Source organism: Cervus canadensis, chromosome 16 (assembly GCF_019320065.1).
Source record: "Cervus canadensis isolate Bull #8, Minnesota chromosome 16, ASM1932006v1, whole genome shotgun sequence".
Lineage (NCBI taxonomy): Eukaryota > Metazoa > Chordata > Mammalia > Artiodactyla > Cervidae > Cervus > Cervus canadensis.
The window spans coordinates 414,634-441,635 of record NC_057401.1 but is presented as its reverse complement, the minus strand read 5'-3'; the positions used below and the strand labels follow the sequence as shown (position 1 = coordinate 441,635).

The following is a 27,002-nucleotide window of genomic DNA, read 5'->3' as shown; positions in this document are numbered from 1 at the left end:
GATTCCTCATTTCCTACTTACTGTCTCCCCAGGCCACCTCCTTACCACACTTGAAGCCCCAAATAGATTGAAAGAATCAAGCATATCTGAATTCTAGTGGCACTTCAGACTTGACAATGCAATTTAATCATCATTTTCTGTCTTAGTTTTTCACTGGCTTAGCATATGTCACTCCTTCTGTTCCAAATAGTGTGACCTGAGGGGTTCTTAATCAGGTCCTGAGTACACTGCCTAATGCTATCCTACAATTTTAAGTAACTCTTTCTCTCTCTAATCCTCACTTTCATCTTCTGTTAAAAATGACAGACTTGGACCTGATGATCTCTGAGATTGCTCCCAACACTGATATTCAGTGACTCTACGGTTATAATCACCGAGAGGGCTAGAATCTCCTTCAGCAGGGCTGAAGGCCATAGCAGGGAATATTGTTCATGACCTAAAAGCAAACAGTGATGCTCTGAAGTTAGGTGAATGGATAGGTAGGTAGGTGGATGTTTCCCAAGAAATCTCAGTGTTACAGTTTATCATCAGGGCTCAAAAGAAACTCCAAGGAAGATAGCTCAAGGAAGATAGTACCAAAAGACTGGACATCCCATCCTGTGCCTCCCCGTCTTTATCCCACTCCCACTCCTGAATGAAACAAGAAGGTCATCTCCTCCTACACACACCCCCACACCTTAGATTCTCTTCTGAAGTATGTGGGATGCATAAAATAGCAAATGCTGTCAGATCTCAAGTTGTACAAATACAGAGACAGCGTTTTCAGTCTCATTGAAAAGTGGTTGTCAGAAATATGCCATTCATTCAGAGTCTCTAAGTGCTCTGTCAAGCTTTAACTTGATTAAAATTGAAAACCACATCACTTGAAAACCAAATGCAAAATCGAAATCTCTTTACTCAGTGCTCTTACAATCCGAAGCCTGGGCTTATGGATTATCCTCCGTTAATTTATGCCATCTTTGTGCCATACATTAATTTTGAATATATTTGTTGAAAATTTCCTGTAGCTTGCATTTATGGTTGTCAAAGGGGCTTTTATCTTGAAAAAAAATGGTGCTGGTTTTAATTACAATTCTAAATAGCTTCATAACCATCGTGAACCCTGGATTTACATCATCTTTATGACAGCCACACAATTCCCGCTTTATTGATTTTGTCATCTGCTTCATTACAGTTAATGCAAACCTTTTGTACAGACACAATTCTAGTCCTGCACTCTTCTTGGAGGGGTCCGTAGAACATCATGACTGAAATAGACCCCATCCCTCCACCCCATTTCCCCCGCAACGCTGACCGAAGGAAAACTCAGAACAGGAAATAGTTCTAAAGTGGCTATCCATCACAGACCAAGGAAATGTTAGCTCTGAGTAACCCTACCCAACCCTTTTCTCTGATCAGATGGGTTCCGACTTTTCTGTTTTCAAGTCCTGAGAGATGGCATCCTTCATTGTGGCAGGACCACTGGGTTCATCCCACCTCCAGTTTCACTTGCCCTCTGTTTAGAGGAGACTTGTTTGTGGCAGGGGTCACCCCCATTCTACAGCTCACACATGAATCTCAAACCCCTGCATCCAGTCTGGCCAGGGGTAAAGGAACCAGAGCACTGGGGTGAAAATGTGCTGTGTCCTCTGCTGAGGATGTGCGTGCCTAGGACAGGATGTTCAGAACCCAGGATGGGAAGTCGAAACCTGGGATGGTGAATTTGAAAACGAATTTCTTAAGGGGAAAACAAAAAGAATTGAAGAACTTAGGCGACATAGGAAGATGCAGGCTGCTGCGTTTGTGCCTGCTGGGCTCGGGCTCCGAGGCCAGCGACAGATGCGGGAGCTTGGCGCTCCGGGCGCCCAGTGCGTGACGGGCTGCTTCTGGAGACGCGTGCACAGAGAGGAGTGTGCTCCGCAGGGAGAGTGAGAGGCTGGAAAAATAGCACTCGGACCTGGAAGTGAGCATTTTCCCCCTCAGGTCCAAATTTCAAGGGTTGTGGGGGAACTAACATTTAGCTGCAATATAAAAATAGAGTGAACTTGCCAGAAAGAGCAGTGCCAGTCCCAAGTTTGTTTCTGGGGGTAAGGATTCCTATTGTTGATGTACTTTACTGACAAATCCTGGGAAAACCCTGGAAGGTGGGTTCTCTGCCCTGGCTCCTCCTAGCAGCTTCTGGATAAATCTGCTCAACTTGAGGGTATCACCCGGGGTGGTTGTCTCCCTTCCGCATTCAGAGGCTGTGTTCCACACTGTGTCGGTCCCTGGTGAGATGTGGGTGACTAGCCCTCGTTTTCTGATGCCACTGAAAAATTATTCAGTACTTTTCAAAAGTCATTTCTGGGACTTCCCTGGTGATCCAGTAGTTAAGACTTCACTTCCAATGCAGGGGGTGCAGCGGGTTCAATCCTTGGTTGGGGACCTAAGATCCCCCCTGTCTCACAGCCAAAAAACCAAAACATAAAACAGAAGTAATATTGTAACAAATTGAATAAAGACCTTAAAAATGGTCTACATTAAAAAAAAAGTTTTAAAAACAACAACAACAAAACCACCTCTGTGACTAATGGGAAGAAATACTGTTTCTAAAAGGGTACGCTTCAAGGAGATGAAGCAAAAGGAGCCTAACCCCTTATTGCTAACCCCAGAAGCATCCAGAAGCCTGAGAGAGCTGGACTTGTCTTATCTGCAACGTGCTCCACAAATCTCTACCCCGTAGGCACTGGTGAGGGCATCTGAGCTTGGTGGGGTCCCATGAGCAGTTTGGAAGAAGTTGATACCACGTTTCATTCATATTTGTATATTTTTTTTCCCAGCCTACTGTTCAGATCTCCAGTGCTTTGAAAGTTTCCTGTCTTAACTGTTCCAGACAAGAAAAAACTCATATTTGCATTCTCAACATACTGCATTAAAATCAAATCTCACTCCTTGGATAGTATAACAACAAAATAAGGAAGTCCTTATGTGAGGATCCAGAGGCTGGAATAATATTCTGCAGCCCTGAATGTCTGCTCACGAGGGACGCATAGAAATCATCTATTTTATGTCTTTGACTGACAGGGAAACTTCAGCCTAGAGAAGTTAAACCACGACTCAGCAAGGTCAGAGATCCTTGTCATCTGCTTCCCAAGCGAATTGTTTTTATTTTCCCCACTAAACCACAGTGTCTTAGATAAAACTATACTACTGGCAAATGAGAAAAAGAGAATCTGTGTGCCCGCCCTCACCCCACCCAGTGCAGTATTTCTTGTCCTTAGTTCTGAAGTGGGAGCCATGTCCTTATTTCTTTTTCCTGGAATCAGGAGAGGAATTAGAAACCTCTTTGAGGCTGTGTGTGTGTGTGTGTTTAGTCGCTCAGTCGTGTCCATCTTTGCGACCATGTGGACTGTAGCCCATCAGGCTCCTCCATCCATGGGATTCCCCAGGCAAGAGTACTGCAGTGGGTTGCCATTTCCTTCTCCAGGGGATCTTCCCGACCCAGGGATCAAACCTGCATTTCCTGTGTCTCCCGCATTGCAGGCGGATTCTTTACCTGCTGGGCCATCAGACTGGGCATGGCCAGCTAAACTGAAGTGGCCACAACACAAAGTCATAAGCAGTGGCTCCGGACATGGATGCTTGTTGGTTAACCTGGCTCTCACCTAAGTACCCAGGTGGGAACCATCTCACAAGGACCCCTCTGGCTTCTGGCCCTTTCTCTCTTTTATTTTTCTGGCCTCTTCTTTCTAATCCAAATTTTTTGGATTTATCCAGCTCAGTGAGACCAGTGTGTCTGACCAGAGTCCTGTGGGAATTTGGAACCCAGCAGGCAGGAAGATGACTCACCTTTGTCACCTGGCCTCCATCCTTACTCTGCCCATGAGCCTCACCTGGGGGCTTCCACAACCCGCATAGACCAGACGCCCGGACAGGGAAGGGTTTCTAGTGAGAGGTGCTACTCTCTCTGCCTCGAAGGAAAGCCAAGGCCTCCTTTCCAGCCTTCTCAGAGAGGGAAACCAGAGAACCAGTCTCAAGGAGGGTGAAAAGAAAGTGAGGAACTCGGCTTCTGAAATGCAAACACAATCTACTGAGTTATCTATGCTGGCTACCTACAGAGAGGAGAGAGCAGTGGTGTGGAAAATACAAAATAGTGGCTAATCCCCCAACATTTTATATTTGCCTTGAGAATAGAGAAGGTGATTTTGGCCCTTTCCATCAAGTTTAGGATCCTCATTCTCTTGCTTAAACCAATTTTATTTTTTCCTAAGTGTAGTGAGTGGTAGTGTGCCCAAAGCCAGCCAGGAGAAAGAGTTTTAAAATTTGCTGCCAATAATTCCCCACCCCCCCCACCTTGTTTTTTTCCATCTTTCTCATTGCTCTACAAGTGCCAAGATACTTTTTTTCCACATCAGGCCAAATTGGGTTTCCTGCCTGATGGTGCCTAATGTAAGACCTGGTCCTAGGTTTCCCTGCCTTTCTCTGTGATGTTGTCACAGGGGAGTTGCTCTCACAGTAGGATGCCCTCATAAAGCTCCTCTTTTTAATTTTTTTAAATGTGAAATTCATATAACATAGAATTCACCATCTTAGAGGACGCAGTTCAGTGGCATTTAGTACACACACAATGCTGCACAGCCATCGTTTTGATCTACAGCATTTTCATCCCCCCAAAAGGACACCTGTACCCATTAAGCAGCCACTCCCATTCCTCCCTCACCCCCAGCCTCCAGCAACTGTTAATCTGTTTGCTGTTTCTATAGATTACAGGTTCTGGATATTTCACATAAATGGAATCATACAACATGGGTCCTTTTTTGTCTGACCGTTTGTTTTCAAGGATCATCATGTGGTAGCGTGTATCAGGATTAATTCCTTTTTAATGACTGAATAATATTCCATTGTATGGATGTACTGCAGTTTGTTTCTTCATTCCTCCATTGGCTATGTTTGAATTGTTTCTGCCTTTGGGCTATTATGAATAGTCCTATGAATATTTGTGTACAAATTTTGTTTGAACGCTGTTTTCTGTTCTTTTAAGTATATCCCTCAGAGTAGAGTTGCTGAATCATTGGGTAATTCTATGTTCAGACTTTTGAGAAACCAACAAACTGTCTTTCAGAGTGGCTGTATCATTTTACATTCCCTCCAGCCATGTAGGAGGGTCCCCATTTCTCCACATCCTTGCCAGCACTTGCTTTCCATCTTTTTTGAGTCTAGTTATCCTAATGGGTGTAAAGCAGTATCTCATTGTGACCCCCTAGGGTTTTGCACCAAGCACTTCCTATGTGCCAGGTGATGTGAAGAAGGTGCAATTGTGGGCAAGACAGATCCTGCTCCTGCTCTCCTGTTGCCAGTGAATCCAGGCTCCATTATTCATTACAAGTCCTAGTTTAGAAAAAGAAGCTGGCCTTTTCCTAGAGTTTCAGTTCTGTGCATTTGCTGAATTGAACGTAGTTATCAGCACTGCCCATGTTGCTGAGTTTTGATGCCCCTTTTTTCAGCAGTTAATTACATAGACCTTGATATCCCCTTACACTGAGCTTACAAGACACATTTCAATTGGCTTCTGCTGCCACAAAGATACCTTTGAGTGACGCCTTGCTAATGGCCACTGACCCCGTACATCTAAGTACACGACCTGGTGAGGGCTGCCTAGTCGTTTCAGGACCTGTGGCTTGTATACCTTTAGAAGACAAGCCTGCGTCACACTGGGAAAGGTCAGGCACCAGGAAAGACTGATTAAAATCTGTGTAACTGGCCACTTGCCTGGAGCAGGGAGAACCATTTCTCTGGATGTGCCTTGCCCCTGCTTGAGAAACTCTAAGCTGTCCCAGCCTGGTCAGGAGGCTGCCCATCCGTTTCAGTAGGTGACCTGCAATGGTGGCAGTCTCCTTAGGGTGGAGGTCCCTCCCCATTATTCCCAGAAACTGGAGCTAAAATCAGCGTGCTTTCCCCGATGCTGCTAAAAGTCAATTGGCCTGGGACTCCCAGGTAATCTAATTCAGACACACACAGGGGAGGTGAGGGGACTGTACTGCCCTCATCTACCGTCTTCTGGGTCAGAATGCTTGCAAGCCAGTGAAAGCAACTGGGACCCAGTGACATGCTGAGACCAACCTTGACATTTCTCACCAGCCTCTTTCTATGCAAAGATGAGTGAGTTAAGTCATAACAGGCTCCCTGTGCCTCCACACCAAAAGTCAGAGAGAGGTAGCATACCATGTAGGATGAAACCTAAGGCTCCCAGGCAGGAAGACAGATATGAACCTGAATCTTTAATAAGTGGCCTTGAAAATGCCACATAACCTCTCTGAATCTTGGTTTCCTTCTGTGTTTACAGCTAGTCCTACTGATGCAAAATAAGTGATTTAATGGAGGTTTTGGAGATGCCTAATAAATGCCTAATAAACTCATTTTGGCTGAGTTTTCACAGGAAGGTTTCATAGAGGATGTGAGCTTTGAGGAGGGCCTTGATGGAGGGGAAGGGATTTCCCAAACAGAAGAGAGGGAAAGGACCAGCATGAGTGAGTACATGGTAGTCTTCTCTGGCACATAGATGAGGTGGGCAGTGCCATGCTAAGGAGTTTGGGCCATGTGCAAAGAAGCAGCATCACCTGCAGTCATTGCGGGTTATAGACTGATCTGGATTCAAAGCCAAGCTGAGAGGTGGTACTCTGGAAGCCTTAGTTGCCTTTTCTGTAAAACTGGAGTGCTAATGCTGTAATGGGGAATGTATTGAAGATGCTCAGCCCAATGCTTAAAGCCTAATAAATGTGAGTGTATACTCTGTGCAACAATTACTGTGGTTGGATTGTTGTTGTAACAGTTTACAGCATAGGCCACAGGGAGTTATTCAACATTTGTGTACAGATTAAGGAATGTTAAGATGAAGAAATCATACCCCATAGATGATGGTATGGATTTCACTAGCTTAGGTGCTCCAGACAGTAGTTGATTGTTTATTAACTGCAAATGGCCACACACACACACACACACACACACAAATAGGGTTAAATTTTGTAATTACCCTCCTTAGTGGTTCATGCCTATGGGAGTTGTACACATGGATATCGCTGTCCTGGTGAGAGAAAAGTTTGTGTTGTCTTCCATGCAGGGTTTTGATGGCTTCTTGTGTTTCAATCTCGTATCAGCTGAAGACGTACAAAGAGCACGTGAGTCTGACTGCTGCCCTCGGTCCAGAAAGAAGATATTGAATATCTCAGTAATAGATTATTTGGTCTGGGATGGAAGAAGGGATAAAGAGATAAGCTCAAATCACAGCAGGATCTGAGTAAGATGAGCAGGAACTTTTTCTTTAAAAATCTCATAAGAAATTGACCTCAGGCTGCACATCTTCAGAGCTGAAAGAGCCTTTAGAGATTATGTAAGTCAGATTCTTATATTTAATATTATTTATTTCAAAGCAAAGAAAATTAGGCAAGGCCACATTTTCAGAGTGCATACATTTCATCATTTTCATACTTGAAATTTCCTTTCAGATTAAACGTTATCTCCATTTTACAGAAGAAGAAGTTGAGACTTGGGTGCATGGACCGTGCGTAGTCTGTTCAGGCTCCTATAACAAAAATGTCAGAAACTGGGTGGCTTATAAATAGCAGAAGTGTGTTTCTCACAGTTCTGCAGGCTGGTAAGTCCCAAATCAAGGTGCCAGCAGATCCTGTGTGTGCTGGGGGCCTGCTTCCTAAATAGCTGTCTTTTTGGTGTAAAGTCACACAATGGAAGGGGCAAGAAAGCTTTCTAGGGCTTCTTTTATAAAGACATTTATCCCATCCATGAGGGTTCTGCCTTTATATCCTAATCACCTCTCAAAGATCCCTCCTCCTAGTCTCTTTGGGGGATAAGCCTCAACATATGAATTTGGTGGGAGGACACATTCAGTCTATAGTATTCTGCCCCTGATTCCCCCAAATTCACATCCTTCTCATGTGCTAAATACATTCATTCCATCCCAGTAGATCCACACTCAGTCCAGCCTCAATTTATAAGTCTGAAGTCCAGTGAAAGTGAAAGTCGCTCAGTTGTGTCCAACTCTTTGTGACCCCATGGATGATACAGTCCATGGAATTCTCCAGGCCAGAATACTGGAGTGGGTAGCCTATCCCTTCTCTAGTGGATCTTCCCAACCCAGGGATCGAACTGGGGTCTAGAGTCTTCTCTAAATATGACCTAAATCAGATATGGGTGGGACTCGAGCTATTGGGTCATTCTGAGGCAAAAGCTGTGGACCTGTGAAATCACGTATATATCTGCTTCCAAAACAGAATGGTGGGACAGGTAGAGGGCAGATAGTCCCATTCCAAGAGGGAGAAGCAGGACAGAAGAAAGGAGTGGCGAGTCCCAAGCAAACCCAAAACTTTGAGACTCAAGGTCCCCTGGGGGCCGATGTGACTCTCATTCACATGTCAGAAATTTACAGGAGCCCTAGTCTTACATTTTATGAAAAAGATACATAGCAAATATTGAGAGTTCCCAGAAGTTAGTAGTTAATATGGGTTGTAAAGGTGAATAAATTCAAGAAAGTTTTTTAAAACTTCTACATGAGAGATCCATGTGATTTTTTTTAAAGGGAAACTAAGATCTTTTTGAAGTATTAGGAAGCCACCCCTGCCCTCTGATGATGGAGGCCAAGAGATTCTCAACTTCAGCCCAGAGGAGTGCTGCTTAGGACTCCCGTATTTGAACAAAAACCAGCATCCTGTCTGGGCTCCAACGCCAGCAGCTGCTTCGGGCCAAGAAGAAATTCTCTGCTCTGGCTGCGCTTACCGGTCGTATTCTCACGACTGGAATAGTTTATCTCTAGAGTCCAAAGGGAAAATTTCCAAAACCCCAACAAGGATGAAAAAAATTTTAAACCTTACAACAGTTGGTACTGGTTGATTTAAAAAAGAAATCAAACACAGAGATGTGGGAGATAACTTTCAGGCCTGTTAACAAAAGCACATTTCATCTTTCCAGGTTCTAACTCCCTTTCCCCTCTGTCAGGGAGGAGCCCCAGATGGTTATCACTCAAGAGTGTAACTAGGGAAACCACAAACCTGCCCCCATCACTATGGAGACAGCCTTTTATTTGTGTGGCCTCTGAGTATTCATGACATCAGCAAGGATGCTTCTTACAAAGAAATTTTATCAATAATTCCCAATGAGCAAAGTTAAGAATCACATTAGAATGTTTCAGCCACTTTGAGGGCTCCCATCAGCCTAGTTGCAGGAGTGTTTAAAGGAGCAACCCGTTTTACAGTAGCTGCAGTGAGGAGCCTTTTAGAGTTGATGTAACTGAAAGCTGAGTTTGTGAAACATCAGACATTATAAGATTTAAGTAAACTGGTGCTGAGAATAAATGTTTCCAACAGAGTCAGCACCAGAAGTTTAATAAAGTGCCTGGGACAGAAGAGTTTCCTAGAACAGTCTCAGAAGTTTCCATACTTAAACAGGGGAAGTTCCGGGCAAACGTTGTTAAGTTGGACATCCTAGCTCTAAAGTTCTTTAGTCTTCATATCAGGTTGACATAAGAAAGGCTGGATTTGAAGCATGCCTCAAAACAAGAGAGCACATTTTACAAACAACAGCCAAACTTCCTCGGCCCCTTGGTCTAAAAGTTGCTTAGAAAGAAAAGAAATTCTCTCATTGTGAATAGGGGGTATCTTCGTTTGGTTTGCCCTTTGTCTGCGTGGTTTTTGTTATTGTTTTATTTATCTAGAAAAGCCAGAAATTTGTTCCTGAAACTTGTCCAAAATAAACGAGAGCTCAGTGTCTTCCCGACAACCATTCTTCCTGCTAAATTAATTTGCGGGGATTTCTAACCACCCCCCCCCCACATTTTTCTGCACAAATTCATTTGCCAAATCCCCAACAAACTGGAAACTGTGTAAACACAGAAGTGGAGTTATTGATACTTCCCAGCGATGTGTAAAACACGCCTTTATTCTCCAAGGTCTGGCGTGCTGCTTTGGTGCTAATCCATCATCTGTGTTTGCATTATTGCAGAGCTTGTGTTCGGGAGCATCTACTAGAGTGGATGCAGTTATTCTCCTGCTGAGAAGTTGCATATGTCAAACAGCAATATGATATATACTAAATAAAAGGTATTATGCTAGCCATGTGGCAAAGTATGCATAACGATACTTGGCAAAACAGATTCATGCTTCAGTTTTTAACTACATTCTAGGCAGAATGTTCTGATCAGAGAGCTTAATTAACCTAAGACTGTGTCCTTTGCAAAGTGGGTTTGGTTGATTGAGGTTTGGGAATGCTGACAATCACCTAATTATCTAAACTACTCTGTAAATATGACTGATGCAGGCACATTGAATTTCAGAGATCAATACCACTTACTTTACCTGTTTTATAATATACTTTTGCATTTATATGTATACAATAGGGAGACAGTACATGTAATTATTATGTAGGAAAAATAGGTATAAAGTTGTCAGTTCTATATATAGGAATCTCTGTGGATACATAAATAATTCATAGATCAGTAAATAAATCTATATGCATGTATTCCTGGGTCTGGTGGACAAGTGTACAAAATGTGCAAAATAATAGATAAACCTCTTTTTGCTCATTTGAGATGTTGTTTTAATGCAGAATTACAGTAGCTCCTTAATGATGAGAGGCAGTGACAATTCATTAGCAGACTGTGGCTTGGATTAAGTGTTCGATTTGCCTACAGAGTGTGACCAGTGTTCAGTTACATGAAGTGTCTGCATTTCTTTTGAATGCATTTTTTTTTCCTTTTGCCAGTTAAAATAGCCTTGAGCTTTATTTTTTTTTTCTTTTGAAGACCCTAGCCAGCAGAAGACAAATACTTCTATAATCTGCTTTTCAATAATGATTTTTTTAGAATGTTAAACTGTCATATAAAACAACCTTCAGAAATGCTACTAGATTTCTTATTTTCTTCTTAAAGGACAATTGGATGATGGGGAGACAAAGAATAGCCAGTCCAAGCTGCTTCGTGTTTTGTCTTCTGGATTGTTTTAAGAAAACAGGGGTTTCCCCAGGGTTTTTCTTTCTTTCTTTTTTTTTTTCATAGTTGCAAAATTCTATTTCTCCTTGGTGTAGAAAAAGAAATACACTTTGAATATGTATATATTGGAGCATATCTATTTCATCAAAAAAATGTAAGTTAGTTTAGTTTTTATAATTCTTTTATACATTTTAAGGTAGTTGAAATGTAAACACCACAGGTAACCTTCCAGATACTTTCAAAGGGTATCTCACCCTTCATTCTCTATCCCAGTCCCTAACACAGTTTGAACATCTAATAATACTCAGTTGGTCTAATAGGATCTTTAACTATAGGTTCATTAGCTGGATTCCAAGACCACAGACTTGCTTTGAATTTCTTGTTGGACTTCCCTTGTGAATTTCGTGCAGAAGTCCTTCCGTTTCTTTATTTCACACATTTCATGTAGATAGTTTTGCTTGGAAATTACCAAACTGTTTAACTGCAGAGGGTGCTAAACTTCAGCTACTTTTCCCATTTAGCATCAGAAGGACTGCAGCAACTCTAGCTGCAGTCCTAGAGCAAGACGCTGCAGCTGGATTTGAGGGCCAGACTGGCAATGCCCCGAGGCTAAGTTTAACCATGCCCGGGCTGAGATGCTAGGTCCCCAGAACATCTGGATGAGAAGTGAACATCTGGGCAGGTGTACTCTGGTGTATAGAGTGTAGACACTGCGTCTAGATAACTAGTTGGGAATTCTTTTCTTCCAGCTCTCCAAAAACCTGTTTCTGGAGATTTCTATTTTCAAGGTATTCCTCACAGAGTCTCAAATGTATCATTGAAATCATGAAATTTTCTTTCTTCTCTTGTTGTATGATGGTTGTGGTTGATGGATAGGTAGATGGCTCAAAATTGTAATCATTTTTTTTAAAAACCCTTTTAAAAGGATTTAGATATGCTTTGTTTTTGAGCCACAAAAATATTTTCCATCCTGCTTCAATTATGAAACTTGAAATTGCAATAGAAAGAGATGAATTGTGATAATACTATGCTTACAAATGGGAATTCTTACAAAAGCCTACTCTCCCTGTCTGCTGTTTGTGGAGATTAAGTCCTCACTCATGCTGACTTTCCTTTCTTACTTGTTTATATTCTCAGAGTATAAAAATACAGTGGTCAGAAAGTTCCTCTTGGGGTGTCTGCATTTAGTTCTTGTCTGAGGATTCCTTTCTAAATGGACTTTGGTATCATGTTAGCAACTCACATTGTTTGCCGAAATCGGAGCTGCTCAGGGAAATTAGAGCAGTTAATTTAATATCATGAACGTTTGGGGGCTTCTTGCCTGATTCACAGGCGGGAGAGTGTAAATCACGTTGAGTATTCTGTATAAAGCAGAGGACAGTAAAAACCGCCTCCATCCGCTGCCTTCCTGCCCCTCATCCTCACTTTGCACCTGTGGAAATCTCCCTTCATTCCAAGCATACTCCCCAAATGCTTGCTACTAGAGATGTGTGAGGCAGAAAGGCCGCCTCTCACCATGTTCTCATGAAGGACCGCTCCGTCGTCACTTAGTGACGGGGCCACAGCCAGAACCGTGCGGCTTGTGGCTTAGAGCTTTCGTTCATGTATTTTTGAGCTCAGCCCTGCCACAGTGGCACAGGAAGGACTCATTCTACAACCATAGGTGACCAGCTGTGAAGTCCCTGGCACTAGGCTGGGCACTGGGGTCGGTTATATTGTGTGGCAAGAAATCAGGATTTGTAGCAGTGCAAGACACACTTCTTACTGCCAAGGAAAAATAAAAAGGGAGCTACCAGGTACTTTCAGACAGCCAAGTTCTTAGTGCTCCCATTTCCGAAGTTCCCTTTGCACCTGCCTCTTGAGTAAACGGTGTGTGGAGAGGACGGTTGGCTTTTTGATTTGTTCTTAAGAGGATCTTTGAATGAGTCTTCAAAGGTGCGATATGGACCTTTGACCAGAAAGCCTAGTACACGTGTCGGCAGCCTCTGTCCACCCCTGGAAGCAAACTGCTAAGTCAGACGGTCTGTCCTTAGCTCTGGGAGGTCTCTGTGTGCCTAAATTCACTTCTCTCCCAATACCCGCAGAAAGATGCTACGTTTGCGTTTATTTCACCTCCCTTCTCCTGTGCTTCAGGACTAAGTTGTGTGTGTCTGAGATGTAATTTAGAAAGAAAATGAAACCTTGTTGGAACTGAGTGTGTATTTACTTTGTTTTAGGGATCTAGCTTATTTGCTGGAAATATAAGAATCGATTGCAGATAATTAATGAGCGTATCATGAATACTCTGAGGCTCAGTGCCATGCAGATGTGATTATTGGGAAGTGAATAACTTGGGTTTACATTTGCCTGACAAGACCCTTGCAGGCATTTACCCCGTAGACTTTCAAAATGAACAATACATCTTGGGAAGAACTCTTTACTACCAAGGCAGGGATACTGATTATCTGTGACTAGAATGAAAGGAGACAATCTAGATTATAATAAATGTCTTCTAGAAAAGCACATTTCAGCATAAATATTTTAAATTTTGATAACCTTTCATGGATTCCAAAATGCTCTATAAAATGTACCCACAGAGATGCTTATATTAAAGTTCAGTTTTCTCCATTACTAATACACAACAAGGTGTCAACTTGTGCCACCCACTGAAAACTATTTAAACAGCACGTGATTGATAGTGTACTGGACATCTCTGCTTTTAGCCTTAAAGTGAGCAGGGCCCATCAGCAACTCTTGGTCGCCACTGCTCTATACCCTGAGTGGCAGAGCCCCGATGGGAGGCTGAGCAGTGGATTTTCAAAATCTTTTGCACATATCCTTTCCCTCTACCCTTTCTCATTTCATTCAACTGCTTCTCTTTTTCTCTCTTCTTTCTATGAGTTTTTTCCTCCCCTGAATGTTACATTCTTTCCATGTAAAACCCTGTACATTTAGAGTATTATGGTTGGTTTCTGGCACTCTTGTAAAGAAAAGGAATAGAAAACACTTCCAAAATCCAGCAAATAAACGATATTCTAATAGCCAGGACCTCTCTAACATGTCTACACAAAAGCCGGTACGCCACAAACTTCCATCTCTCTACACTACCCCAGACTTCCCAATTTGATGATTTAGAGACTTTTCTACTTAGGTAAGATGGTCCCGTTTTTGCCGAATTCAGCACGTTCATTGAACAATTTCTTGGAGCCAAATGCCAACTCCACTGCATTTCTGCTTGGTAAGGTTTGGTGGCCTTGGCGCAGGGCAGGAGTTGTTGATTCATTGACCCTTAAACAGATGATAAATCTAGAAGTTGGACAGTAGTACTAGATTGCCTTAATAGAACTTCTGCGGGGAATCAGTGGCTCCAACACTTACGGGAAATCTACAAAAAGGCCACTGTCTAAACTCTCGTTAAGAAAGGCTCGGGAAGAACCTGGGGTAGCAGGAACTACTCAGAGATAACGTGTGAGTCGGCGTCAGGAAGGACTTTGAATGCTAGATGTGGAATTCATCAACTTGCGGAGTGGTTCTGCTTCTTGAGACCCCCGTTTCTTGCTGCTGCTTTCACTCTAAATGCCTGGTGTGTTGTATCGTGAGCATCTTTTGAGATGATTCAGTTCCCCATGGGACCGCAGCAGAGCCCATCTGCTCTGATGCACTCCATCACTCTGATTGTATATATTTCATTCATGTGCATTTATGCAATCCTACATCTATATATTTTTTTCAGTGATAACAGGATTTTAATTGTAATTCCACCTTCCTTCAGCAGAATATAAAATACTCCAAGAGGGCTACCAACGGCAGCTCTGACGTATCTTCTGCAGAGAGTTGTCTTGGCGCAAGACAAGCTCAAGTTTCAGGTGAAAATTCCAGCAGCCGGAGAACCCTCCACCTGAGAGGACTGATTCTGTCTGAGACAAAGAAAAAGGAGTCTAGACAGGAGTTTGTCACTACAGCCATACTTCTTTCTACTGCTCTTCCTCCAAAGACCGTGGTGTCTTTCACACACAGAATTTAAGACAGTCTGGCGATAATCACTATTTTCTGTATAAAACAGTTTTTAATTAAATGAGTTTTTTAATATAATAGATGATATTTAAGTTGAGGTGTGGTCGTGATCAATCTCCTGACTTACACATCAGGCATATTTTGATTTGAGATAGCGGTGTCTATTTGTTATCTCTCAACTAGAATAACCTCAGTCCCCAACTGCAGTGTATATTAGTCAAGGCGTCTTTTTAAAAGACAGGATTTTCATGCTCAAAAGATGGAAAGGGAAATAAGAAAAAAAAGTCCCAAAATAGGTGCATTTAATTCTCCCCAATTTAAATTTACATGGTACATCTTTAAAGCGATAACGATAGTCCTTTTTTCCCCCCATCAGGAACGCTTCCATCAATGAGTTTCTTTAATGTCGATGATGCTTGGTGCAGTTTGAGGGAATCTGTATTTAGTCAGAGACTGCTTCAATAGAATGACCTACCAGATGGGCCCCATAACAAAGCACGGAGGCATCAAACCACCACAGACATTTGGTGCTTAGAATAATAAAAAGACTATAAAATTAGATTAGTTGAGTCTAATTTGGAATTGGTATATTCCCCATGCACCCTCACTGCTCTTGGGCAGATAAAGCCTAAAGATTTAGCACTGTGTCAGAGCGGAAGACTGCAACTTCCAGTAAAAGGGAGACAGGGAGAGGGAGCGAGGGGGAAGAAAGCATTCTGGGAGGTCACCGAGGGCAGAGCAGTGACCTCCAATGATTTACAGGCCTTTAACTTAATGAAATTGTTTCAGTGACATGACGGTAAGAGCTCGTAATGGATTGGATGCCCTAATGTAATGAAATTACTCCCTTCTGCCTAAAAAAAAAAATGCGCAATTAATATTTGCTGAGACCTGACAGCCTTTGGTGCGCTCGTCTGTGTAGTTCCTCAGACAGTCGGGAGGAGAGGCAGCAGCGTGGCAGACAGGCTGGCTCTGTGCGAGCCGCTGGCGGGGAGCAGAGCCGGCGAGGGTGGAGGGACCGGCGCTCCGCTGGGGACGGGGCCGCCCGGCCGCCCGCCGGCTCGCGGCTCGGCCCCGCTCAGCCCTTCATGCTCTCCCCTTGCTTTTCCACAGGCAACTGGACAACAACCACATCAGCTGCATTGAAGATGGAGCCTTCCGAGCACTGCGTGACTTGGAGATCCTGTGAGTTGATTCTGCGATCGCTGCCGGGTGTGCGCGCGTGCGTGTGTGTGTGTGTGTGTGTGTGTGTGTGTGTCCGGGTGAGGAAGAGAGCGGGGGAGTGTGTGTGCCCGGGGGTCCGTGCGGATGCATTTCTGTGTCTTCTGCTGCAGTGCTATTAAAATTGGGAACTGGGAGATCCCTCCAGCTCACCTTGGTTAAAGTGTTTGCGGGCAGCAAAGTGTGATTTCTCACCTCCCACAAACTGGGGTCCTGCTAATTAAGTCTCAATTGAGTCCTTTCTCCCCTGACGCTCCCACTATATTTGTTGCTGGCTGAAACAGATGGGCTGGAGTAGACCCCCAGTGCCTGCCGGAGCATTCAGGGAGCTTCTGAGTGTGGGCTTAGAGAGCAGGTTACAGGTCTGGGAGATGAGGAAGGGCTAGCGCTGCAGGGTCAAGGCTGGAATCACCCAGAATCAGAAAGGGACCTTGGCACAGAACCAGGCGGAATGCCAGACAGCTGGTAAAGTCCAGTCATGGCCGTGCCTCCTGGGATCTCATCTCAGGTTTAAATCCAAACTTTAAGCAGTAACCTTAAAGTGACAAGGGCTGGGAGGTGAGGGAGAAGATGAACCCCTCCCCGGAAGACCACCTTGTATACCCTGTCTAGGAAAAACGTGTAACTGTCTTCACATGTTCTGGATTTTCAAATGGGTCTAGCTAAGGAAACCTGACTGCTAGGGGGAGAGTCAGCTAGGAGTCATCCCCAGGTCATTCAGACTAAAATTGGATTGTGTAAGAAAACATTTTGATTGTTCTCCCCCACCCCAAACTACACTTCCAGCTGTCTCTGATTTGGGGAAACCTGAAGAGGAAGGTGACCAAGCCTAGCAGAACTTGCGTTGGGAGACGTGTGATTCAGCCCCAACGTGGCCCCTCAATTAGCTGTGTGACCTTGGGCAAGTGCCGTCTGTGTTTGGAGCCTCAGTTTTCTCATTTGGAAAATGAAGGGGGTCGTTGCTGTATTGTGGAAGGACTTCCCCTTTCCAATTTCTGTAATTGCTTGCTTCTAAAAATAATTTTGATGGTACAGTTCTAGCCAGAATGATAAGGGCAGGATACACTCCCCTGAAAATTAAAAAAAAAAAAAAAATTACATAGTCACCAGGTTACATATCTCTGACTTCCAGAAGAATGAATAAATGTCAAACAAATGAATGAACTGAGTACATTAAAATGTCCGTTTGTCCACAAGGGGAGATCCACCTTCCTTTTCACCTGGCCCTGCAGGCAGCAACAGTGGGTTGGAGACATCCACTCCACATTGTGTGAAAGAAAGGTGATTCCAAGAGGAATCACGGGAAATCAAGGGGATGCTGATGCTGCAAGCTGCTGGAAATCGGATGAAAGCCGAGAATTCCCGGTACAGAAACGGCAGGACCCACAGCCAGGAGGTCAGTCAGGTTGTCATTCCTAAGATGGATGGTCTCTCCTCACCCAAACTCTGACCTCAGAACCAGCACCAAATGCTGTCTGCTTGGGAAAGGATGCCAGCCCAAATTTAGTAATCCAGGACTCCTCTTATCAAGAGGCTGGAGCTGAGAAGGGTAGGTGTGATTTTCCCTGCCTGCAAGAAAGTCTCTGTAGAAAGGGCTGCTGGGAGCATATCACCTTCTTCTTGAGAAGGATGAGAAAATTCCCTGGGAAGGGACCAAGAAATGGAAGTCGCCAGCTGCCACAAAACAGCTGTGATGACCTGACAGTCCACATGTTAGTGCTCTCGACGGGGCGGGGTGTCATCTCGCCTCACCAGGAGTGCGGTCTGGGGGGAGTGGGAAGGGCTGTACACTCAGACACCCCTGGGTGTGGAGTCCTGGAGGTGGTGGCCCTTTGGCTAATTTATTCCACCTCTCTGTTTCCTTAACTTTAAGAGATGCCCTCTATACCACATAGGATTCACTCAGTTGTGTCTGACTCTTTGCGACCCCACGGACTGTAGTCCACCAGGCTCCTCTGTCCATGGAATTCTCCAGGCAACAATACTGGAGTGGGTTGCCATTCCTTTCTCCAAGGGATCTTCCCAACCCAAGGGTCAAACCCAGGTCTCCTGAATTGCAGGCAGATCCTTTACCATCTGAGTCACCTGGGGTCCCCTCCACTTCCCTAACTTTCTCCCCACCATGCCCTCATCTCCATCAAACCCCTGTCCAGGACAGAATTGAACAGAATTGAACAGAATTCCTCTCTACTCTGATTATATATATAAAATATATATTCATGATGTATATAATGCATATATAATTTTTATCCAGATACACCACAACTTGAAGCTTAAAAACTCACTATTAAAAAAAAAAGTTCTCTCTCCCCATCATTGTAAAGAGCTCACAGGATCTGATTAGTTTATCTTCTCAATTCTAAACAAAGCTAGATCAATAGCTTTGTTTTAAAGACACTCTCATTTGGCTTCACATGGCTAAGTACTTAAAATTAATCATAATCAGGTATTCCATGGGTTTTTAATTTCCAGCAGAGGCACACAGCTTTGGAACCATCCATCTTCATGGTGAGCATACTGAAATTGGCTGGAGCTGACATCTCCATTTAAAGACCCTCCCTGCCCCACCCCCAGACCTTCCAAATCTCATCTTCACATTGACATTTTATAATATTTCTCTGTAATCACAATTGAGGCACCATAAAGAAACTTGACAATAAAGTATTAATAAAAAATAGGGAACTAAGTGAGGGCATCATGTATTAACTTAATAAATTCTTCAGAGAGAGACAGAGACATCAGGGGGAGGGAGAGGGAAATTCAAAACACACTATCCCCACACAGGTCATCTCTAAGTATCTAAAGCTTTTAAAGTCTGCAAATAAAGAAGACAAAATATAGAGACTTCCCTGGCAGTCTAGTGGTTAAGACTCTGCACTTCCACTGCATGGGGCATGGGTTCAATCCCTGGTTGGGGAAAGAAGTTTCCACATACCACGTGGTGTGGGAGAAAAAAAAGACAAAATATAGTATTTCATGTATGTTTTCTCTCTGACATGAGACAGAAAAAAGTATAAAATAAGGAAAGAGTCCCCATTACCTCAAAGAAATCTCTCTTAAGATTAAGTTTAGGGACAAAAACTAGTAGTGAAAATATTTCACACAGGATCACCCTGTTAGTCCATCCTTTCTGTGGATGGAAATGCCATGAAACTTCTTTCCATCCAGGCTGAGGTTGGTGGCACTGGACGTAAAGGGTGAGTCTAGGCAGGAACCCCTAACGGTGAGGAGTAAGGAACTGTACTACCTGGGGAAAAAACTGAAATCTGTCCACCTCAGCCTCATTTTTGACTCAAGCGCAGTGGGGATGTCGAACACAGAGTATGGTAGACAAAGGAAGAGAGCCACCACCCTCTGCTTTTCAGGCAGCCAGAGAAGGGAGTGAGAAGGGACGCATGGTGTGGGCGAAACTCCAGAGAAGGAGCCCTCAGGCAAGTGATGATAGCTGGCGTTCAGGGTGCGGTTACTGGTTGTTGCGGTTTAGTCGGTTTAGTCGCTCAGTCGTGTCTGACTCTGTGCGACCCGTGGACGGGAGCCCGCCAGGCTCCTCTGTCCATGGCATTCTCCAGGCACGAATACCAGAGTGGGTCACCATTTCCTTCTCCAGGGGATCTTCCTGCCCCAGAGATCGAGCCCACGTCTCCTGCATTGGCACTAAAAGTGGTGCTTTTATATCCATTCTCTGCATTCTCACCACCCCTCCATGAAACTTACTGTCGCCTTCTTTTTCGCAGAGGACACCTATTTCAGAGAAGCCAAGTAACTGCCTAACTAGCAAGCAGCAGAATATGTGTTACTAAGGCTCTCGGGGGTTGGCTCCGCTGAGGCAGGGCCAGCGTGTGCCTCGGGGTGGTTTGAACTGGCCCCGAGAGCTGGTCTCGGCGAGCTCCCAGGGCCTCAGGGTCGTGCTGGGGAAAACTCCGGAGCCTCCCACAGCTTGTGAGGTTGTCATTCCCTTTACCCAGGGATGGGTCCCCATAAAGCTGAAGGTAACTCAGCTTCACAGGGGAAAAAAATCATCCTGCTTTTCCACTGACTTACATTTGAGTCCCAGAGGCAACTTCTCTTCACTTCTGGGCGTCACCGATTGATTTTGGTACTCGATACGGCTCTGTTTCTTAGTTGAGGGACCTCACTTTCTGTTACCTTGCTTTCAGACGCCCTTCTGTTACCCAAATCATAGACCGTTCATTTCTGTGGGTTTGTACACTTGGCGGTTCACGTCCTCGGTTTTCTCTGGGTAAGGCGTGTGTAAACCACGGTCGAGTATGCCAAGACTGCATTTCCCTGGCTGGCCAGGAATCGTTTCTGGGGGGACTCTGAGCCTGGGTTTCTAGACCCCGCCAGCTAGGTTGAGGACAGCCAGGCAAGTCACCAGTTTTACCAAGCCCCTCTCTGCCCTACATGCCATCTTATATATATAAAAAAAAAAAAAAATCAGAAAAAAATATTGAATGGAAAAAAAAATGAGTAGGGGCAAATGAAACAAAAAACAACCTAGCCTAATCAAATATTTAAATTTTTTTTCAGTAGTATTGTGGGAGAAAAGATTCTCAGACATTGTCTCTTAGCCAGAAGACAAACGTAGCAGATCAGAAGTTTGGTAGATATGCTGCCAAAATGCTAGGAACGCATCCCCAAGACACTTTCAGTGAGTGGTCTGCCCTTGATAAAGCACATGTACTGGCCAAATCTCACATCGATCCAACAGGTCTTTCGATAACCAGTGTGTGCTGTCTTGAAAGCCTCACGCGCCTTTCTGTCACTTACCATTTTGGAAGTTCAGTGATATCATCATAGGCTGGCTCTGGAAAGACCTTCGCTGTCTCCAGGATGACCTCTTACTGTTGAGATAAGGTATGGGGAGGCTGAGAGCAGGGTCAGGACTAGAGTGAGGCCCATGCCTTCTAACATTCTTACCCTGGGCGCCCCACTTCCCTCGCCCTAGTCCTAGCCCTCACCTTGACTTGTCCAGGGCAACAGCAAATTAGCAGAAGCAAAGGACTAGAACCTGGGTCTCCGGACCCCTGATTCCATGTTCTTTGCCCACAGTGGGCACTCCCAGGCAATTCAGCTAAACAGAAGAAATCCTCTGGTAAGTCTGGGGATCCTAAGCACAGTTGTCCTTTCAAAACCTATCATTAAATGTTTTATATTATGTAGCAGATTGAAGTGAAAAGTAAAAGTCTTTCTTAGTCACTCAGTCGTGTCTGACTCTTTGTGACCACATGGACTGTAGTCTCCTCTGTCCATGGAATTTTCCAGGCAAGAATGCTCAAGTGGGTTGCCATTTCCTTCTCCAGGGGATCTTTCTAACGCAGGGATCGAACCCAGGTCTCCTGCATTGCAGGCAGATTCTTTACCATCTGAGCCACCAGGGAAGCCCCATTTAGCAGAGCTGAAAGCAGAATCATTCTTTGATTCTATCATGGACTGAAGTTTGCCCACCCACAATCTGCTAATCAACTCTCTTGAAACCAAAGTTGCAAACTAGATGACAGACTACATTTTGGTCACAAATGAGGTTTTCTTTTTCATCCTAAGAGTGTTCGTTACCATTTTAAATTAGCATTTCACATTGAAAATTGATGCTATTTTTTTTTTAAAGTCCAGCTTTGGACTTTGGTGAAGCAGAAGCATTGGCAACTCTGGCCTGCACATCTGCATTGTGACAATCAGTTGAGACTGAAAAGCACTTACCCTCCTTAGATGGGGTGTGTGTAGCCTCCACCTTCCCGTTGACCTCCCCCCATTTCAGTTACCTACCAGCCCAGACAGCCCCTGCTTTAATCCATCCAAAAAGCAAGGATATGTGCCAGCATTGTGCCAGATGCCAGGAACAGTAAAGCTTTAAATGAGCAGCTGCTTTGGTGGATCAAACTCTAAAGGTGAGAGCTTATCAGAATTGTTGATCAGACAAGCACAGACAGCTAAGTGATGGGGAGTCCAGGACTCCCAGACTGAACAAGGGCACCTCGGAAGCCATCTGGGATGCCTCATGCCTCATCTGGGAAGTTCTTCTCAGGAGCTGAACTTGATTCCAGATTCCCTTTGATTGTAAAGCAGTTGTAACTGGGTTTACTCAGGCTTCTCAGGTGGCACTAGTGGTAAAGTACCCGCCTGCCAGTGCAGGAGTCAAAGGAGATATGAGTTCAACCCCTGGGTCGGGAATATCCCCGGAGGAACACATAGCAGTCCACTCCAGTATTCTTGCCTGGAGAATCCCATGGACAGAAGAGTCTGGTGGGCTACAGTCCATAGCGTCGCAAAGAGCTGGACACAACTGAAGCAGCCTAGCATGTACACGCGCACATAGGATGAGAAGCAAGAGAGGAAAACCTCCCACTATTTCTTGCTCCCTAGACCCCAGTGTCAGCACAGGTAATGAGCTCCCTTTAGAGAAAAGGGTTAATGCAGTGATGGGAATTTACTAGACTTTTAGTGTAGTTCTATTTCAGCCACCTCTGAGCCAATATGACACGGCCTGACCCTGAGCCCTACTTGTAGATACAGAAAGAAAGTCCTTTTTTGATATAAGAAGAAGACAGTAAAAGAAATGGACAGTAGTCCTGATACCCAGATCAGGATCAGAGGGTGGTGGTCCTGGCTGAGGGGTGCTGGGCGCTGGGTGTTGGGACATTTATGGACATGGTTGGTCCAATTCAGAAAACCCAGAGCTTAATGCAAGTGGTGGTGTGTCTTCCACTTCCAATGAGCTTCCTCTGGGTGTGGAACCAGATGCTCTGATTAATGAATAATAATAATATGCTGATACATTGTATAATGAAAGGATATCATAGGAATTACTAGGCATTATAACTGTTATAATTACTATGATAGTCTCCATGTTCTAACATCTGCTACCTTCCAGGCACTCTGATAAAGCATTGTAATGCAGCATCTTACATAACCCCTCTCTACAGCCTTCCAAGGTAGATGTTGGTAATCTCATTTTACCAGTGAGGAAACTGAGGCTTAGAGAAGTTGAACAACTTGTCCAGGGTGATGCAAACAAGTATAAGAAGGGAATTATTCTTTCAGTGTCAAATCCCCTGCACTTAACTGTTCTGCTACACACAAAAAATTAGAATTAAAAAATACATCCCGGAGCACACATATTAGGGAAACAGTTATATGCATTAGTGAGGTTATTCTCTGTAGCCCAGAATAATTCAGGAACTACAGACTTTCTTTTTGAAAAGTTGACTCCTAGGACACTCAGATCTAAACCTATGACATCAGTTTATTCAGCACCACATCCCATTACATGAGACTGCCCAGACAAGGATGTGGGAGGAAAAGTCTGCTCTTCTGGGGTGGGTTGGGGGGCATTACAGTCCTCCCACAGGACTGGTTGCCAAATCAGCTCCACCAAGTTGAGTGGTTTGGGGTTCATTTCCTTTCAAAAGAGAAACATTAATACCAATCCTTAGGCTAGTGATTAAAGAAGATAACCTCAGGTGTGTGTCTAACAGATACACCCCATCAGGACACTCATAAAAATCATAGCTGGAGAATATTCCTATACTGTTCACTGCCTTGAACAAGTCTGGCACATAGTAGGTGGTCAGTTAAAGTTCATGGAATCAAATAGAGTTGAAATTACAGTCTGCTGTCTGCATCCCCTGGTGCCTTCTGCAGACCCCAGACCACTTGGGATCAGTTCGCTGTTGGTTAAACCTGCGGGTGCAGAGGGCCAGCATGATGAACTGAATTCGAAGCTGACCCCACCCCAGGCTCCAGAGTCCCTGTTTTGCCTGTGTCCTGAGCAGAACTAAGACTGTGGTTGTCCCAGAATTATTTTAGATGTTGAACAGTGTATTCAATAGTATTTTTTCTGAAACAGCACACGTTTCTCACATTACCTTTGGTTTTCTATTCCTTTAGCTAAGTGGGGTTTTTCCCTTATTTTCTTTTTACTAATGAACAAAATTAGAGCCACAGTGAAAATTGGTGCTTTCTAACAGAGACAAGATTCATTTTCATTTATTTGCAAACTATTTCACCTGGGTTTCTCTGGGAGATGCAAACATTTGTTTCAACAGCCTTAGGAACCAGGGTGTTTAGTCATGACATAGCTTTGAATATAGAACTGTCATCAGTTAATGAAAGTCTTAAAATATCTCCAAAATATGATTTTTTGGTATTGTGCTGCAAGTTGTGATTTGTGGAGGCATTCAGGATTAAAATCGTACCTTGTTGAAAACATCGGTAACTTCCATTCAACCCCCAGGGTACTAGGAAGGGAACCGGGTTTCCCATAAATGCACTTCACCCAGTCTGGGACCTGGATCATAGTCAAGCTCTTAAAATGACAAGCTTGGTTTTGAGAACATAAGCCTAAGGAAAAAGTGACCCTTTCTTTGAAATGTAAAGATAATCTTTTCCGTTTAAATAAACAGCACTTTAACAGTCCAAGTAACTGGAATCTGAGGAGTTCTTGTGGTTTCCACTTTACTTCATTTTCCTCTTCACTAAAGGCTAGTCTAGTGTCTGAATTTAAAATGTCATGGTGTTTGTTCCTGAGTTAAGAGTCTATAGTGAAGATCATTGAACTGTTCTTTACCCACGGAGGTTCTTGAGTCAGCAGGACTCCCATTGTCGGCATCTCCTGTGAGCAGCACTTCAGTGGAATCAGGTAATGGAAGCCTCACTGTCCTTGGGGAGTGAGGACAGCCTCAGTGTCCCTGTATAATTTCAGCCACTTGGAGCTGAAATTCTGCTCTGACAAACTAAGTTTGGGAGCAGCCTTTTGGTTTGCTTTGTCCCATCTAAAACAAAATGGGAAAATACCTTTGCATTTTTGAAAAAAGGTGCCAGAGGGTTTTCTCTCAGTAGCAAGTGGCTGGTGGGGGAATGCCTCAGAGCTGCCAAACACACTTAGGAGTCAGTTCTCTCCCCAAATAGAGCTTTGCTGCTGTCTTGAAAAGGTGCTCCCATGCAGATGCTCAGACTCTGAGCTTCCTCCTTGCCCCAGCTGCCAACAGTGGCTTCGGTAGCCAGTGTTTGAGCATCTTTAGTACCTTTACCCTTGTCAGCTTTTGAGTCCCCTTGTAGAGTTGAACTTGCCTATGACTGATGCTGCCACTTCCACCCAGGGTGTGAAATATTAGATGGCTTGGCTTCCCTATGGCTGAGGGTCTGTTACTCGACAGAACTGGGTTCTAAGAGCCAACAGGAAACTGATCCCTCCTGTCAGTTTATGGAGGGGAGGAGGGCATGGGGAAGACAAGGACACAGAGTAGTAGAGAATCAGAGCTCTCTCTCAGTTTTTACCTTTTCCTGAGCTTTTGTTTCCTATTTTTGAAGGCACTTAAGAGCAAGGGATGGTGAGGAATGGGGATGGAGGGAATAATGGTCCTGTTTCTCTGAGGCCAGATTTGGATTCACTGTAGAAAAGCTCTGGAGTACCCATTCTCTTTTAAGGATCCCACCTATCAGCTCTATTTTATTCATTGGTTGAATCAGATCTGCTAATGAGGTTTCTTCTTGTTTTTTCATTTTTTTGGTCTTTCCGATGTTTAAAGAAAAATGGAATTAGTTCCCAACACTTAAATCTTAGGTAATTTTATTGAAATGATTTCAATTTCCTTGAATATTTAGAAGCTGTGGCCACCCTGGGTGGACATGTGGCTGTGATGGTCTGAAGTAGCGTTGTCCCCTCAAGGACTCTCTGTGATGAAAGAACTGCTCTATATCTGAACTGTCCTGTAGGTAGCCACTAGCCACATGTGACTCTTGAGCACTTGCAATGCGGCTAGTGCAACTGAGAAGCTCAGTGTTTAGCTTCACTTGATTTTAAATTGCCAAATTTAGCTTGTGGCTTCCTTATTGAAGAATGCAGGTTTGAAGCTGCGTGGCAAGGACTACATTTGGACAGGGCACGCCCTCTGCAGGTCTCCACAGCTCCCACCATGCATGCTTTCCTGCCTGCCTGACTCCAAACCCCTGGAGCCATTTCACATCCATTAATAAGCAGAATGGTTAAACAGTATATTTTCTGAAGCTGCTGCTGCTGCTAAGTCACTTCAAAAGCTAGATACTTTGAAATATCTACCACTTCCCTCTTCCCCCACCCCCCCCCACTCTGCCCTTGCTGGGGGGGCAAGGCATTTAATTTAAACATCTGGATCTCATACCCCCAAAAGACCCATTTTCACTGAAACCCAAGAGTATGGTTATGAAAACTGACTCCCACCAAAGCAAAACCCTCTCTGCATGAATTAGTTCCTGGATCCCAATTATTCTCTTCTCTCCACTCTGCAAGTGACTTCCACAAAGTCAACTGGATAGGAAAATCACTCCCATGTCTAGACCCATCCCTGCTCCATACATAAGTGGAGCTGTGACTGGCAAGCCTGCAAAAGTTGAGCCTGGCATCTGCATAGAGAGAGAGAAAGAAAAGGAACCGACACCTGGGCCCCAACCCATGCAACTATATGTTTTCAAATGCTGCACAGTGGCGGCTGGCTGTGACTTTCAGAGTTTGGCCAGATGTCCTGTCTTTAGGCAGATCTGGACAGTTCTGGGCATCCACAGTCCTTCCCACTGCCTTCTAGAAATCTATTCCCATTGCAGAAATACCATTGTAGACCCAGAATCAGTCAAAGTAAATCGGAGAGTGGAACTGTAGGCTCCAAAGACCCTGGAGGTCAGCTGGTCCTACCACTTCATTTGAAGAGGGGAAAAAAAAAAAAAACACCCCCAGAATGGTTAAGTGACTTGCCCACAGCCATGAGAAAATTTCACAGAAGACCCAGGCCAGAAAATGGGTCTGTTGACTCTTATCTCATGCAGTATGTTGCCATCTATCCAAGAAGCCCTTTCTCTATCTTAG

At 44.2% G+C, this 27,002-nt stretch overlaps 1 protein-coding gene across 2 annotated transcripts in view; it reads left to right on the top strand.

The window, feature by feature from the left end:
* Positions 1-27,002, top strand: part of SLIT3 (slit guidance ligand 3) — a 717,262-nt gene that overhangs the window by 499,382 nt on the left and 190,878 nt on the right. For both annotated transcript variants that reach the window (XM_043488926.1, XM_043488927.1), the window contains exon 6: positions 16,058-16,129. In XM_043488926.1, coding sequence (XP_043344861.1) covers positions 16,058-16,129 — 72 coding nt within the window. The remainder of the gene's footprint in view (positions 1-16,057; positions 16,130-27,002) is intronic.